Below are 15,204 nucleotides of genomic sequence, written 5' to 3'. Positions count from 1 at the left end.
TAATTAAACTGGCAAGTCTGTAATTTAAAGCAACATGGGATTTGCACTGTCATTCATAGATGTCACTTCACTGTGAACACATTTCTATGTGGAGTACTTATTGCATGTTCCACATGAAAGGGTGAACTAAAGGAAGTGTGCATTAGATACCAAAACAAACAAGCGAGCCACAAACCGGACTGGTATGTGTGCTGTTTGGCAGCAGAGTCATTTCTGTATAGGTCTGTCTGCTGGTCTGGAAGGGGACCAACACTTTTACATAGTAAACATGTTTTGGTTTTTTTACACACTGGATGTGATTGATTCCATTTTTATAATGCCCCTGTGCAAAGGAAATGCTAGTTGAGAAACACCAGTGTTTGTGTCACACAACTCCTCTTGAAAGTGCTGGTGTGTTTAAGAAAGAGAAGAAGAGACTGCAGTGAGCTTTGCCAAGTGAAATCCCCACATTGTATCGTATAATATTAGCATAAAAAGAACTGCAAAGCTGTCATCACTATTTTCCAATATGTCTCCATTTTGGCTATGAAGGGCTCCCTGTATATAGTAAATACATATTCATCAAGCTTCACTGATAGAAAACCTCCCCCGCCCAGTGGAAATGGTTCAGGACCCGTTCGCAGTCAGGTCAGTAAAGAATGGAACATGAAAATGGGCATGTTTTCCACATTTCAACTGTGATACAGTTTTAAGATGCTGTGAAATTCCTGTGAATTGCTTTTTGGCACAACTACACAGGAGAGGCCTGGACCTTTGGCTGCCAGAGGCATATTAATAATGTTGATCATGGGAATGAGACTGAGGCTTGAGACAAGCTGTAGTTATGAACCAATGTGTCATAACTGAGGATCAAAAGTCTTCTAACCTCTCCACTCACCCCGAGACTTCAAGCCCTCTCCTTCTCCCCCTCTCTCCTTCTCCCCCTTATGGCCTAAGGCTATGTTATTGGGTTGAGGAGCCAAATTGTTTCTCTTTTGTATTGCGAGACTCCATCCTGTCTGTGGGTCTCCAGCCCCCTAAACCACAGTTGGCAGCACAGTCAGCCTGTCTTGAGGAATGCGAGGGGCTTCTAATGGTTACACCCTCACTCACTGTGCTAGGAGCTAGATCACACACTGCTCTCCCTCATTCTTTTTCTTCTCACAACACACACACAAACATGCTCACAAACAAACATGTTGACCCCACACAAATGTGCACATACCCTACTGCGTATGCGCACAGAGACAGGAACACACACACACACACACACACACACAGGCGGGGACAGAGTCGCTCAGTCTATGAGCTGCGGATTACAGCCACTCCTGTTCTTTGAACAATAAGCCACCACCATTAAAGGGGTCACAGTGATAGTGGGACACCGCTCCCTCCGCTCTAATATCACAAGCCATAATCTGGGGCTAGACTAGTTGTCTGAAGTTGAAGTTCAGACTCCTTTCAGCTGACAGTAGCTAAATGTCATGGAGGTCAGTTAGTCATAGTCCCTCCTACGAATTTTAACACTACAAATGATCGCCTCATACTATTTTTTCTATTTATTTTTTATTTTTTTACATGACAAAGCTTAGAGTTTAAATATATTTTACATGGTTGTTAAATGATACAACTTGTCATTTAGAGGCTATTGTTTGGCAGTTCAGTGTACAAAGAATCTCATAAATGGTGTTTCATTGAAAATTGAGTGACATAAATAGTGATTAAGCCCTGGCTGGCTCTGGTTAGCCCTGTGCTAGAAACCTGGCTAATGAATACCACTTGGCTACTGCCGGAGTTCTGGCATCACAAATATCATCCTACTTTCCTTTGCATTTGATATTCCACATGGGACTGTATTTCTCATGCTAACAACCACTGCAACATGCCCTAGCAATTCAAAGATCACACGCTAATGCCTACTTGTCCCCAATTACACCAAACACTGCTGGGCTCTGCTGCTGCCCTTTGAAAAGGATCTGCTTTGTGTTAAATATATTTACACTTGAAAACATCTCGAGAGAAGGCGAAGGAGAGCTTGCCCTCGTCGACAGAAGGCGGCGGTGTGTAGAATACTAATCGGGCCCTGAGTCCGTTTGATGCTGGCGTTTGATGTTTTCCAAGGATCCATGCTGAGGCCAAACCCCAGAGAGAAAGATGGAGAGAAACGGAGGGAGAGACCAGACTGCTGAGACTCAGACTTAGGGGGTCTATGGGCTCTGTAGGGACTCGGGGAGAGTTTACATTCTCTTCCTGGGGATGGTTTTATTGTTTTGCCCGTCTGTGTGAGACACATTAACATCTATTGTTTTTGCCTCTTGTGAAACGAAGGGGCATTTCTGGCCTGCTTTTTTAAACCACCTTGTATAAAACTGTGGTCCAGAGCCTGACAGCACGATAATAGTCAGGAATGTAGTCTGGCTGAAAGCAGCTCTTTAGTATTTATGAAACTTATACTGTATAGGCTGGCATACGGTACCAGTTTATGTTCAAAACAGCACAATTTAAGAATTCTGTCACACTTGAGTTAACATTTGTCAACAAAGAAATAAAAGGAAAACAAACCACCTCATAAGGGGCTCTGGAGCTCTTGATCACATCACATGATCTTCATCAGCACATGGACTTCTCATCCATGTTGGCTTAAAGGAGGGGTTCAAGATCTGTTCTTTGAAAACAGCAATTGAAAAAACATTTTCTCATGGTTTATTTAGTAAATGTTCTGGTGTTGTCAATCATATCACATGCTCTTCATTAGCAGAAACTAAGATTTATCTACAGTCTGTTTTATGTTGCACTGTGTGACACTAGTGACTAATGACCCCCAGTATACACTATATAAATTTACAAACTTACTATTATACCAATGCTTGGATCAATTTTGGTTAGGAAGCTTTAAACTTACGAAATCTTGATCTGAGTAAAATAAATCCTAAATGAATAACATGGCATTGCATACATTTTTATGACTATTATCATTATTAATAAGTACTTTGGTTTCACCTAACTATTCCCTGCTTAAAAAAATTTGCATTTTCATCTGACAGAGAGCTCAAGATGATGAGATGGTTGGCATTAAAAAGCATATTAAATCATCCAACGACAAGGAGGACGCCAAGCCACTGGACAAGCCTGAACAGTAAGAGCCAAATCTACCTTCTGAACCAAATTCAATACATGAGAGCCATGTCATTAAACATGTCTTTATGATGACTGATCTTGTCCCTCCATCAGGTTTCTATTCCAGCTATCCCAAATCCCCAACTTCTCTGAACGGGTGTTCTGCATCCTGTTTCAGTCAACTTTCCATGAATGTATCACCTCAGTCCTCCGCAAAGTAGAAATCCTTCAGAGAGTATGCAAGGTGAGCCACTGGCCTCTCTCATTTCGTTTTCTTTCTTGTCACTTAGTTTAACCTTAATGTCTTCATCTCATTTGTGTGTGTGTGTGTGTGTCTGTGTGTGTGTGTGTGTGTGTGCGTGCATGTGCACCAGAGTCTCCAGAGTGGTAAGTGTGTATTGCAGGTGCTTGGCCTGGTGCTGGCTTTCGGTAACTTCATGAACGGAGGTAATCGTTCTCGAGGGCAGGCTGACGGTTTCACCTTGGACATTCTGCCAAAACTGAAGGACGTCAAGAGCAGTGTGAGTGTTACAGTGTGAGTCTGTGTTAAAGCAAACATAACTCACACTACAGGAACAGACTCCAAATGACGTATATTGTATGTATGTGCAAAATGAGTAAAGGAGATTAGCCTACTCACACACACCCACACAGCTTTATGCTGCAGTAAAGCTTTATACTAGATAATAGTTGGTGAACTGAGAGTCCAGGAGTTGAAAGGGACCTTCATTGCTGCCAAACATGAGGACCATAGCAGTGCAGATTTAGAGGAGAGGCCATTCTGTTTACTGTTCTTATTCAATATCGCAACGGGCTCAGTGTACCCTTGGCACTGCCATATAAGGACAGAGTGGTTTGTGTTTTTTGTGGTGGTGAACCGAGTAAGGTATCCATAAAGAACATCAAACTTTCCACCAACTCTGAGTTATGACAGCCAGCCCGGCGCAGTTGTGTTTTGTTGTATTGCTCCACCAATGTCATGATTTATCCCCAACTTCTAAGACCGCTGTCCTTATTCTTGTTTGCCCCGCACAAATTAAAACGTCCTGCTCCAAAATGATTAAATTAATAAATAAAGGGGTTTTGGTTTATTTATTTGGATCTTTTTCTTTCTTTCAGGATAACTCCCAGAGTCTTTTGTCCTACATTGTTGCTTACTATCTAAGGCACTTTGATGAGGTATGTTTTGGTTCCTGTTTATTTGAATCACTTTTCTGTTTTAGTCTGATTTGCTTAGAAATCCTTCCAGAGCTCTCTTTTCATCTCCTCTCTTGCCAGAGGATACCATGGCTTATCCTTTATCAAATTATTTATTTTCCCTTTCCTCGTTTACGGCAGAAACAAATCTCTCTCCTTCTCTGGCCCTCTCTTATAATTCTCTTTCTGTCTTTCACTCTTCATCTCCCGCTCTTGCTCTGCTTTGGTCTGGCTTCATTCAAACCTGCAGCCTGTTCATTGGCACAGCATCCAAAGGAGCACTAGTGTAAATAATTAGGTTCTCCAGATGAGATGAACTCAGTAGAGTGCTGCCTGCCAAAATCAACCTGCATGACATGACTCTAGCACTCATAATGGCCTTGTAGTAACTCTGATGGAGAGAATTGCAGTGTAGTTTCTGCACCGAGCTTAATGGTCGTTATCTGCTGTAGTTTCAGCCATATCTTCTCTGGGATGTTTGGACTGCTAATAAGTGCATGTTGCTCTCTGGAGACATTTATTTCAATCTGGACTGTTGTGTACAGTATATACTAGAGAGGCCCTCTTCCATTTGAGGAAGATTGTCTTTGACGTTGGTGTGTGTGTGTGTGTGTGTGTGTTTTTTTTTTTTTTTGTGCATGAATGTACGTTGTGCTCTACCAGGATGCTGGCAGAGAAACGTGTGTCTACCCTCTGCCCGAGCCCCAGGACCTTTTCCAGGCCTCCCAGATGAAGTTTGAAGACTTTCAAAGAGATTTGCGCAAGCTGAGGAAAGACCTCAATGGTATGGTCATCAAACATACATTCCACAGCTTTCCTTCTGTTTGAGCACATCCAAAACCATTAAACAGCATATTTACAACAAGATTATTAGGTAGTAAACTGGCCAAGCCATAACCAGCAAATTATGGCAGTGTCACATTGTGTTTAAAATACCATCACATGGCAGTTTATGAAGCAATAAATTATGTATTAATCCCTGCACATATCTCCTAGTACAATGGAAAATAATTTCCCAAACCTGACCAGCTATGGTCATGTGTGGATCGTAGAGGCGGGTCAACAGAGAGATAGCATCTGTTTGTCGTACAGACGAGTTAACCAGAAGCAGATGTGACTTGTCAGATGTAGACTCCTGTTGGACCTGGCGTGCCTTTACTGTCCTCATGAAATAGAGATCAAAATATAGAGGGGCAAGGTCAGGGAACTTCCACTACCTGCGTACACTATTAAAGGTTCATCAGCTATTCTCTGAACTGAAAGACGCTCTTCTCGAGCTCTGAATCACCTCAGTGATCCTGCAAGCCACAAACCACCAACACACAACAATGAGAATTTCAGAATATTCCTGCATCTCTCTTTGCATGTTGTGCGTCATCACTTTGCCCAGAGGTGTCCTAAATATGATTCATGGATGAAGTGATTTAGCTAATAGCTGGCTCTTCGACTCTTTAATTCATTCATTTTTTTTCATTCATTCATTCATCAGTCAGATGTTCAATCAGTTCCTGAAACCAATACATGTGGTTCATGAATTACATAACTTTCCATGACAATACACTTCCTACGAACCAGAGTTTATGTCACGAATGTATTATCATTATTCCCTGAAACTTTTTATCATCACCACTAACCATCAACTTTGGGGAAAAAAACATAAAAAATAAAAATGAATTTTAGTGGGTTTCACAAGCCAAAGAGTTTGGAGCCAGAATTTCCATTCAACTATGATTACATTTATGTAATCTCCCAGTGAATTCAAAACAAATAAAATGAATCACGTGATGACAGTATTATCACATGTAGGGACTTCATATGTTGCATTTTGGTTTTAAACATAGTTAACATACGAATTTGTAAAAATATAAAACAGGAACAAGAATGATTGTGCTGTGTTACTACATATCAAGACCTCAGGACAAATATGTGGAAATTGGATTATGCTTGACAAGCAAAACTGATTGGTTGAGTGAAAAAGAGTCCTAATGAATGAGGCAATTGGGAAATACTCCCTTTCATTACTCTGTCTCAAGTCACTCAGCAGTCAGAACACTTTCCAAGGACTGAGGTGCCAACAGGTAGTAAAAAAATTACTGTATTTTTGTTCAAACATATATATGTGAGTATGTGTGTGTGTTTGTGTGCTTGCAGCTCAATCACCAATTCCCCAAAGCTGGTCTGTTCTTTATCATGTTTTATGTATCTTTGCTGCTAAACCAATCAGGTGCCTGATCCGTGTTGCCAAATATTGTTTTTCCTCTGCCATAATGATTCTTTAGGCTGTTCATTATTTGCAATTCATAAAGATGGAGTTGCTCGCAGGGGAAATAGACTTGCGTCTGCTTCGACCCCACTGGCAGTGGCACATGCTGTCCGTACATAAATACATCATCACATGCTGTACCTGCAGACCTCTTCATTACCAAGCAGAGCCAGCTGAGCACTCTACCAGACATGGGCTTCGATGACAGTTCCCAGAGGGAGGTTCTGATAAGTAGGCGGCGCAGAAATGGCCTTGGCTGGCCTGAAGGACATCAGCAAGCAGCTCAGTGGAGAGAGCTCACTGTGTACCTTTTAGGTTGAGGCACCATATGGTCTATGAATTACCATTTGCCAAGTCCCGACCTTCCCATTCCCTTAAGCGTCTCTCGGCCTCTCCACCTCTAAGGCCTTGAGCTGAGTTTGTGTATCCGTTATGTTTGCAGATAGAGCGTGACGATAAGTTCCTCCAGGGATCAGAGCGCAGGCCTTCCTGGTTCCTGCGGGTGCCTTGTTAGTCATTATGGGTCATTATGTTTTTGCCGACACTTATTCAGCAGAAATTCAGCAGAGATTTATCACAGCAAGCTCAAACTGGGTGAGGTGTACTGTAGAGTTTGTAATTATAGCACAATGTTGCTCCATCGCTCTGATCATTTCTCATCATGACCATCTCTTGTTGTTTCAGCATGCTCCGTTGAGACGGAGAAAGTTTGCAAATTTTCCTCTGAGGAGAACCTGCAACCCTTTAAGGACAAGATGGACACATTTCTTGGCCAAGGTGAGCCTATTTTGTAGGTCAACTACAACAGATGTTTAATAAGACTTTCAACAGTCTCATTAAGGAGTGATGATATTTTCTTCTTGTCAACAAACCCCATGAAAAGACAAAGCCGACAATGAACTGAACCTCCTAACAAGTGTTGTCTGTGTAGTCTGATATATCTTATTGCTCTCAGCCACAGAGCTCCATTGTTGTCCAAAAACTATTGGAAACTCATCAGTGAGCCACACTGTTGCTGTGGATGACATGTTCTTTCATTGCTCTGAACATGGACACTATAGTGTATTTTGAGTGCCAGCTTTATCATTTTAAATATGATGAAACAGGCGATGGTCAGTCTGTTTAAACATATGTTTTGCTCATTTGTGTTGCTATCTTATAATGGGTTAAAACTTGATTGAAAAAGTACCCTGTGTCTGTATACCTTTGGTATATTTAAGCTGAAAATTCCTCTGTGGTGTGAGAGCATGTGAAGCAGCTCATCAATCAGAATGATGTAGGTCCTCTATGTCTGCAGACACATTTCCAAATCTGTTTCATGCTGTTTTCTGGGTGATGTACGCACACAAGGGTTCACTCAGTGTTGTTTCCATAGGGACATATGTTTATTCCAGTGTGTATTGAATAACTCACAGCCATTGTTTCAAGTTTGCCTATCTGCTTTGACAGATTATGACTGCACTTGGTACCTGGCTCATTTATCTCGATCTCTACATTTTATAAAAGAGTATATCTTGCTCTGCCTCAAAGGAAGAGTCAGGATGGCTGAAGGTGAACTTTTCATGACGCCTGGCAAATTGACTGTAGAGACGAGAACTGGACTCCTGAGAGGCTGGAACAAATCTGACTTGTTCAGCACCTGATTCCTTTCACTTTGTGCTTTTGACATCATGACATTGTATTGTCATATATTTGCCTGTATTTCTGCCATTTATTTTTTCCTCAGTCCCTTTCTTTTTTTATTTTTTCCAGTCTTTGTCTCCATTGCTCTTCTAATAACAAGATTTGTTCTTTTTTCTGAGGAATGACAGAGAGATAAAAATCACCCTGTTGCCTGCTTGGCCTAATTCACTCCTATTTGGAAATCAAATAACCCTTCACAGTATGTTGTTTACTAAAAGGGCTGTTAAAATGATGATGATGAATTTATTTTAAACGAGCAGCACCTCTTCTTCCACTGCACTTTTAGTCCAACAATACCAAGAGTCTCCAGCCATGATAGCAGCTCTGTGAGGCTGTAAACACACCAGTGCCAACATAAGCTGAATGCTTATGTTGGCGTGCTAACATGCTCATTCACCATCTTAGTTTAGCGTGTAATTTAGCAACACTGCTAAACACAAGGAAGAGGACAGCACAGCTGAGGAGGATGGGAATGTCATTAGTTTTGCAGGTGTTTGGTCATAAACCAAAGAACTGGACATATGTGACTGGATGATGGCGCTAGATGAAAAGTCAGAGGATCACCAAAGTTATTACAGTTTATCCTGAGGGGAATGTTTGCAGCAAATTTCATGGCAATCTATCCAGTACATGTAGAGATATTTCACTTAAAACCACAAATGTTAACCTCCTGGTGGCGCTAGATGAGAAGGCATGTGCCAGTCATTAGGTAGATGTTAGGGAGAGATTTCACTGGATAAATGAAAAGTTTGACTTGCTGAAGACGATGAAAAATCAGGGGCTTGTCTGCACCAAATTTCATCCAATAGTTACTGAGATATTTCAGTCTGGACTGAAGTGGTGGACCAAGAGACCACCGTTGCCCCCACCCCCACCCCCAGTGCCGTGCTGCCAGCATGGTTAAAGATCTGCTGTACACACCATTAGAGCAAAGACAGAAATAAATCTGTTCCAAAGGAGGCAAACAGATCATATTATATTTTCGTTCTAGATATTGTTACTCCACTGAAAGTGTAGTGGTGTTTATCTGTCATGTCCACCAGATGTTACACTGTCTTGCTTTAATCTCCATAATCTGACATCTACAACAATATTGGGACATTGTGGTCCACTTCAAAGGTGTAAGACGTTAAGTTTGTTCTGCTTGTTTTTACATAACAAGCCAAATGCCATTCCTTCTGTCACATTGCCTTTGACCCAGGCTACAATCACTTGACTGTGTCCAATCTTTCTGAAAGAGCCAGCTCACAGGCTTCTCACCAACTGCTTTTGTATTCAAATGAGAGTATAATATATAGCATATGTTCTTCCGCGGTAATGCTCACTGTCCATTTTAAAGGAAGTCTGCAGATGAAAGCTTGTCTCCCATTTCCACTTCTCCCCCTCTCTTTTCCTCTCGCTCTGTGTTTGAGAGAAATATGGGAGCTCTCTCTTTGATGCAAATGACGAGGTTTTTCCCTCAGAGAGCAGAATGTAAGCACCGTAACATGGACATGTGACTCAGAAGGCTCCAGACGGGATTCTTGGGGTTCCTCCACTGCGGCGGTGAAAAAAGAACAACAGCCAAATGTCTTATTTTTGTTATTTCTGTAATTTCTAAAAAGCCTGGGGTTAAACTGTTTCTGGCTCCACAGTTTAAACCGCTTTTGTTTATTTTCTGACCATGAAACTAACCACAGAATAACAGTGGGAGCGGACTTGTTGGAGCTCGGCTGTTTGGTCTAGCTCGATTTTCCCCGCTCGCTTCACAAATTCTCATGCATGCAGGCCTTTGATGGAGTCACTGTGACTTGCAAGAGAGCACTGGCCATGTGATAATCTGTTTCTGATGGACATAAAGATTAGGAAAACTGATGTCAAACTCACCTCCCTTTCCTACCAAGTACAACTCTGCTGCTGAGGACGTCACATCATGTCGGCCGATGTGGTTAAATATCAGACTTGTAACAATTTTTCATCTTTATGTGCAACACAATTTGGCAAAATCACATATTAATTAGACTTGTTGATCATTATCATTTTGAAGCACATGATGATGGTGCAATAACTGAACTGACTGAACTAACTGATAATATTCCGTAAAGGTTTTCTGTTGTTTATTTTCTTGTAAATACAACTTTTATCAGTTTAGTCATCGTTCCCACTAAAACCACATTGTCTTCATATCATGACAATAAGATAAGTAGATAAGAAGACAATTAATCATGTTGAATTCATACTGAATCATTCAGCGTCAGGGGAAGGTTTATCTGAGTATGTCAGAGTTTATCTCCCTTGATTGATATTCAGTGTTTCTAGAAATAGCTTTTACATCACAACGGGATCTTCTAGTTCAGGCTTATAGTAAGTGGTAAGTAGCATCTTAAATTATCTTTGCTCAAGAGATGGAACAGTCCTGATAGTAAAATGCTTTTAGCAAGCCCCATTCATATTATTTATCAATATGTCATCATTTATTTATGAGATGTCTCCTGAGTGATTTAGCACTGTGGAATGGTAAAGCATAGTGCTGGTCCCAGCGGGGTCTTCTGGGATCTTCTGATGTGGCGCTGGCTGTAACTACACATAGCATCCAGATATTCCCAAGATTTGTGCCAGGAAAGATTCTCTGTCCCATCTACTGTCATGTCTGTCTTGGAAAGCCACAAGGAGGCTGTAGTTCATCCCTGGTCATTTGACAGTTTAAGGCAAAAAGCGGCTACAGATTATTGACCTACAGGGGACAGAGGAGCTGTGAGGGAGAATTTATTGTCTAACCTCTTGTCAATTATCCAGCAGCTCAGTGAGGATAAAGACCTGCAAATGTAGCTGGATTGACCATACCACAGCTCTTTTATATTTGAAAATGGGCTGAAAAATCTGCTCCTAGATCTGAAACTTGATAAGTTGTAACCTGCGGCATTTTCCTGACTGAGGCTGTCACGTTTCGCTGCCCCTCTCTTATATCATAATTTATAACACAGTCAAAATGATCCTGATGGCCCACTGAGATAAGCGTTGCGGCCTGCTGGAAATATCTCCTAATGTGTACCATGGTGTCCAACTCCCCGTTTTCTTACCCTCGTGCTGTCTCTCTTTTACTCTCACGCCTCTGGCACACAAACATGCGTACACACACACAGTCATCTGTCTCCATTCGGAGGAACCCCGCACAAAGAAGCACTTGTCCAGAGGTCTGCAGTACTCATTTGTCAGTTGTGCAACAGTGGAAGATCCAACACTTAATAACCTGGTGGCACAGCACTGACCTTGAAGATGACTGTTGGCTTAAGTAATGGTGACATGTAGAATCCTCCCGTACATACAAGTCCCACTGTAGGTGAAGGATGTATTTTCTACACCGAATGTTTTAATCATTTATTTACCAGTACACTGCTTTTGTTTTTTCATTTACTTTCCTTCAGCTAAAACAGAACTGGAAACACAAGAGAAGCAGCTGGAGGACACCCAGAAGATGTAAGAACTTCCTCTATCTTTTCCTACAGCCTCTTCACCTGAAAAAATAAATGCACTGATTTCTGTTCCATTTCAGGGGTGACATTTGGTCTTTTCTCAACTGTCACTGCAGTGATCAGGTCTGAATTTGAAAGTGAAGGCAATACTGGATAAATGCTATCCAACACGGTTTGAAGTGATAAATTCCCACTGCGGTGAAGAAATATAATCTCGCTGCTTTGTCAATATTTAGGACTCCCGGTTCCTTCGGTTACATGGAAGGTGCAGGCCGTCATGCCAGGCCTTCAGTAGACGGGAGGCCCCCTGTGCGGTGTCTGTGTTGTTTATCTAAGCGGAGCGAGAGTAGACAGCCTTGGCTCCAGGCTTCTGTTACTGCTGGCTAGGAATGTGTTCCTATAGCACACTCCAAACAAAGAGACCCCAACCTGTCCACTGTATTGATCCACTGCAAACGGCCACCACATTTAACACTGTTACACATGTCATCCCCCTGCCGTGTGCGCACTTTTCTTTTGCCAGATCTGTCCTCGTCTCCTCTTTTTTCTTTCTCCTAACCCCACTCATGCTTACACTCATATGCAGTATGTGTGTGTGTGTGTGCGTATGTACACAAACATACACAAAGGCTTATGCACACCAGGGAGAGGAGTGACAAAACTCAATGCTCTAAATGAGATGTAAAAGAGTTCTATTTAGTCCTGGGGGATAAAACAGAGTGACTATGCAGTTTTAGTGTCAGTAATTGAATTTTTGTGGACGGCTGTCCTCTGAAATGCAGAGTCATCATTGGTTTGTGTTTTTTTAATTTTTTTTATTCTACTCTACCACTAAATCTCTAAAAAAGCATATTATTCCAAGATTAACTTTCATATTTTGCATATTTGCGTAGCACTGCCAGGTTTCACAACAATTGGTGTAGGTTTCTGTAATCTCGTGTTGTAATAGTTTGGTCTTGAAGTAATGTTTTTGTTCTCTGTCCGCAGCTTCTTGGAGTTGAGCGTGTCCTTCTCAGTTAAACCCAAGGCAGGAGAGAAAGAGGTCTCTCCCAACACTTTGTTCTCCATTTGGCATGAGTTTTCCACTGATTTCAAAGACCAGTGGAAGAAGCAGAATAAGCTGATGTTACAGGAACGGTGAGGATATGATGCGAAGACAAGTCCCCTGTTTCAGAATGTGACACTATGCTTGATAGTGATACCTTCCTCTTCCTGTTGTGCTTTGTCTTTTGGAAAGGAGCGGCACTCTCTGACCTTTACAAATGTCATTACAGAAACACCAATGTTCCCACATTTATAATTTCCCCAAGCGTAAGTTTCCGAACCATTAATAACCTGCAGTACATCTCGTGTCCACTGAAGATCCTATCAGATTCATTTAAATTCATGAAGGGAAAAGAGGTTAAATGACCCAAATCTATGTCCTCACCCCAGTAATGAAAAAAACACATGCAGCATCCAGTTAGCTTCCAGTGGTTTGATGAATATAAAGATACCGTTGCAAATGTCAACAAAAAAGCAAATTGGTCCATTATGCCAAATGAAGATTGAACTGTGATATGTATTTGTAAGAAAAGCAAAATGTAACAAGCTTTGCTTGTACAGTAGGAAAGAATAAAAACAAATTTGAAAGCATTAACTCTTTGCCCTTTGCCATAGGCAGTCATCCTAACCCTCATCTGCTGGTTTTCTTTCGAGACTCCAGTGGAGCTATAGATATTAATCCTCACCTGTGCTGTGTGGACATGCTGGCACACACGGCACCCATGTAATGGGTACAGGCGAGATGCATGTCTGTCCGCGTAAATTGTACTCATTCATTGCCAATATGCTGATCATTTGTCTTTTTAAAGCACAAATGAGTAGTGGCACTGCTGGCCTGCTCCATGCAGTAGTAAACTAGAATGAGTCACTTCAAAGTAGGAGGATTGGCCCCTTGACAAACCAAGATCACTGTGTCCAAATACCACATGACCATAGTCTGATCCAGGCTGGGATTTTTGTGCTGTCTTTCTTTTTTAATGGTGAAATGGTGAATTTCAGCAATGATGAGTGTGTGTCCATTCAATTATTTGCTCTTCAGTCTCCACAGGATGACTGATAGTTATGACTAATCTTTTTTTCAGGGTCAAAATGGCTGAGGACTGCTTCAAACAGGCCAGGGAGAAGGCTTCCTACAGTGTGAAACCCAAACATGCAACTGGAATAGTACGTTTTTGCGCTTCTTGTCACATTTAACTGTACAATCTCATCTGTGCCTTTGTTAATTTAGTTCCAGCGCTACCTGCCCTCTTCTTCTCTTTGTGCACATTGTTCCCTCACCTAATAGACTCTGCTCCTTACAAACTCTTGTCAGGGTGTAGAAGAAACAACACTCCTGTCTCCAGCAGCAACACATTGAGATGAGTGCCAGTGCTGCCAGCTGTAAATAACTCAGACCTGTTTTTTTATTCCACAGAAAGCAAAGCTGGGTCAGAAGATCTGATGCAGAGGATGGAAAATGATCATCATCAAGCCTGTTGCACAAGCACTGTTTGTACAATCTGACACGACTCATCAGTCACTTTTAAAACATTTACTTATTTCCAGTATTTGTTTTCAGTTGATTTAGAGCTGTTTTTATTGTGAGATGGTTCAAAGTGGATATTATGGTGATATTACATCCTCAGCCAGCTTTTCTTAGCACTCGCATAATTAAATGAAATATTGCTACTAAAAGATGTCCTTAAGCTGAGATGATTAAATGTGGTTGAGTCATTTACCAGAAAATGACATTTGTAGCAACACTGTATCCAAGCTTTCTCAGTATTTTATAAACCATATGTAGCCTATTTTCTTTTTTAGTGCAATTCCCAGGCCTTCTTTACTAGGAAGGCATGAACACTTCCTCTTTATATCTCCCTTAATGGTGAAAAGCACAGATTTTTATAACCTTTGTATGCGGTAGGTATGGATCACCTGCCAGACAGAAAGTGCCTTATCGCACAGTGGAGTGGTCAGATGAGTGCTGTGGTACAGAGCTTATTTTTGAGACATATCATTTGTAATTAAATGTTACACATAAAGAAGAAACATCTGTTTTACAAAGGCTGGAACATGACAGATTTACTTTTCATAATAATTTGATCAAGTGTGTTTCAGAAGCTTGTGATAATTTTTACATTTGTTTTACATGTTGTTGTTTTTTTTCAGCCAAAAAGCCCATGCATACCTTAATGGTGTGGTGTGATATAGATCTAATTTTGTTTTACTGAGCAGTATTATCGACTTGGTTTATGTGTGAAGCAAAATCCTATGCGGTTAGTCTTGCCTTCCCTACTATGTGTGAGTGTGTGAAATCCCTCATGCTAATTGAGCAATAGGATTATGTGATGTGATGTTCATGTGCAATACCAACAATATGTTTTGACTGGCTACCCTTGACCATGAAAAAATATATTTATTGAATAAAAGAAATTCCATTAATTTTAATAGAAATTCTCTTTTTGTTGATTGTTTTCTGTTTATCACTTG

At 41.1% G+C, this 15,204-nt stretch overlaps 1 protein-coding gene across 1 annotated transcript in view; it reads left to right on the top strand.

The window, feature by feature from the left end:
- The window catches only part of fmn2a (formin 2a), a 39,161-nt gene extending 24,005 nt beyond the window's left edge, over nt 1-15,156 (top strand). Inside the window, exons 9-18 of the mRNA XM_071480272.1 lie at nt 3,024-3,115; nt 3,211-3,340; nt 3,471-3,617; nt 4,216-4,275; nt 4,957-5,077; nt 7,241-7,333; nt 11,644-11,695; nt 12,679-12,828; nt 13,818-13,899; nt 14,150-15,156. Coding sequence (XP_071336373.1) covers nt 3,024-3,115; nt 3,211-3,340; nt 3,471-3,617; nt 4,216-4,275; nt 4,957-5,077; nt 7,241-7,333; nt 11,644-11,695; nt 12,679-12,828; nt 13,818-13,899; nt 14,150-14,176 — 954 coding nt within the window. The 3' untranslated portion in view covers nt 14,177-15,156. The remainder of the gene's footprint in view (nt 1-3,023; nt 3,116-3,210; nt 3,341-3,470; nt 3,618-4,215; nt 4,276-4,956; nt 5,078-7,240; nt 7,334-11,643; nt 11,696-12,678; nt 12,829-13,817; nt 13,900-14,149) is intronic.
- Nucleotides 15,157-15,204: the final 48 nt, after the last annotated feature.

Source organism: Trachinotus anak, unplaced genomic scaffold (genome assembly GCF_046630095.1).
Source record: "Trachinotus anak isolate AG129_WGS33_773 ecotype Australia unplaced genomic scaffold, CSIRO_AGI_Tana_v1 ptg000007l, whole genome shotgun sequence".
NCBI classification, from domain to species: domain Eukaryota; kingdom Metazoa; phylum Chordata; class Actinopteri; order Carangiformes; family Carangidae; genus Trachinotus; species Trachinotus anak.
The sequence above is the reverse complement of the archived record's forward strand: the minus strand, read 5'-3'. Positions and strand labels throughout refer to the sequence as shown.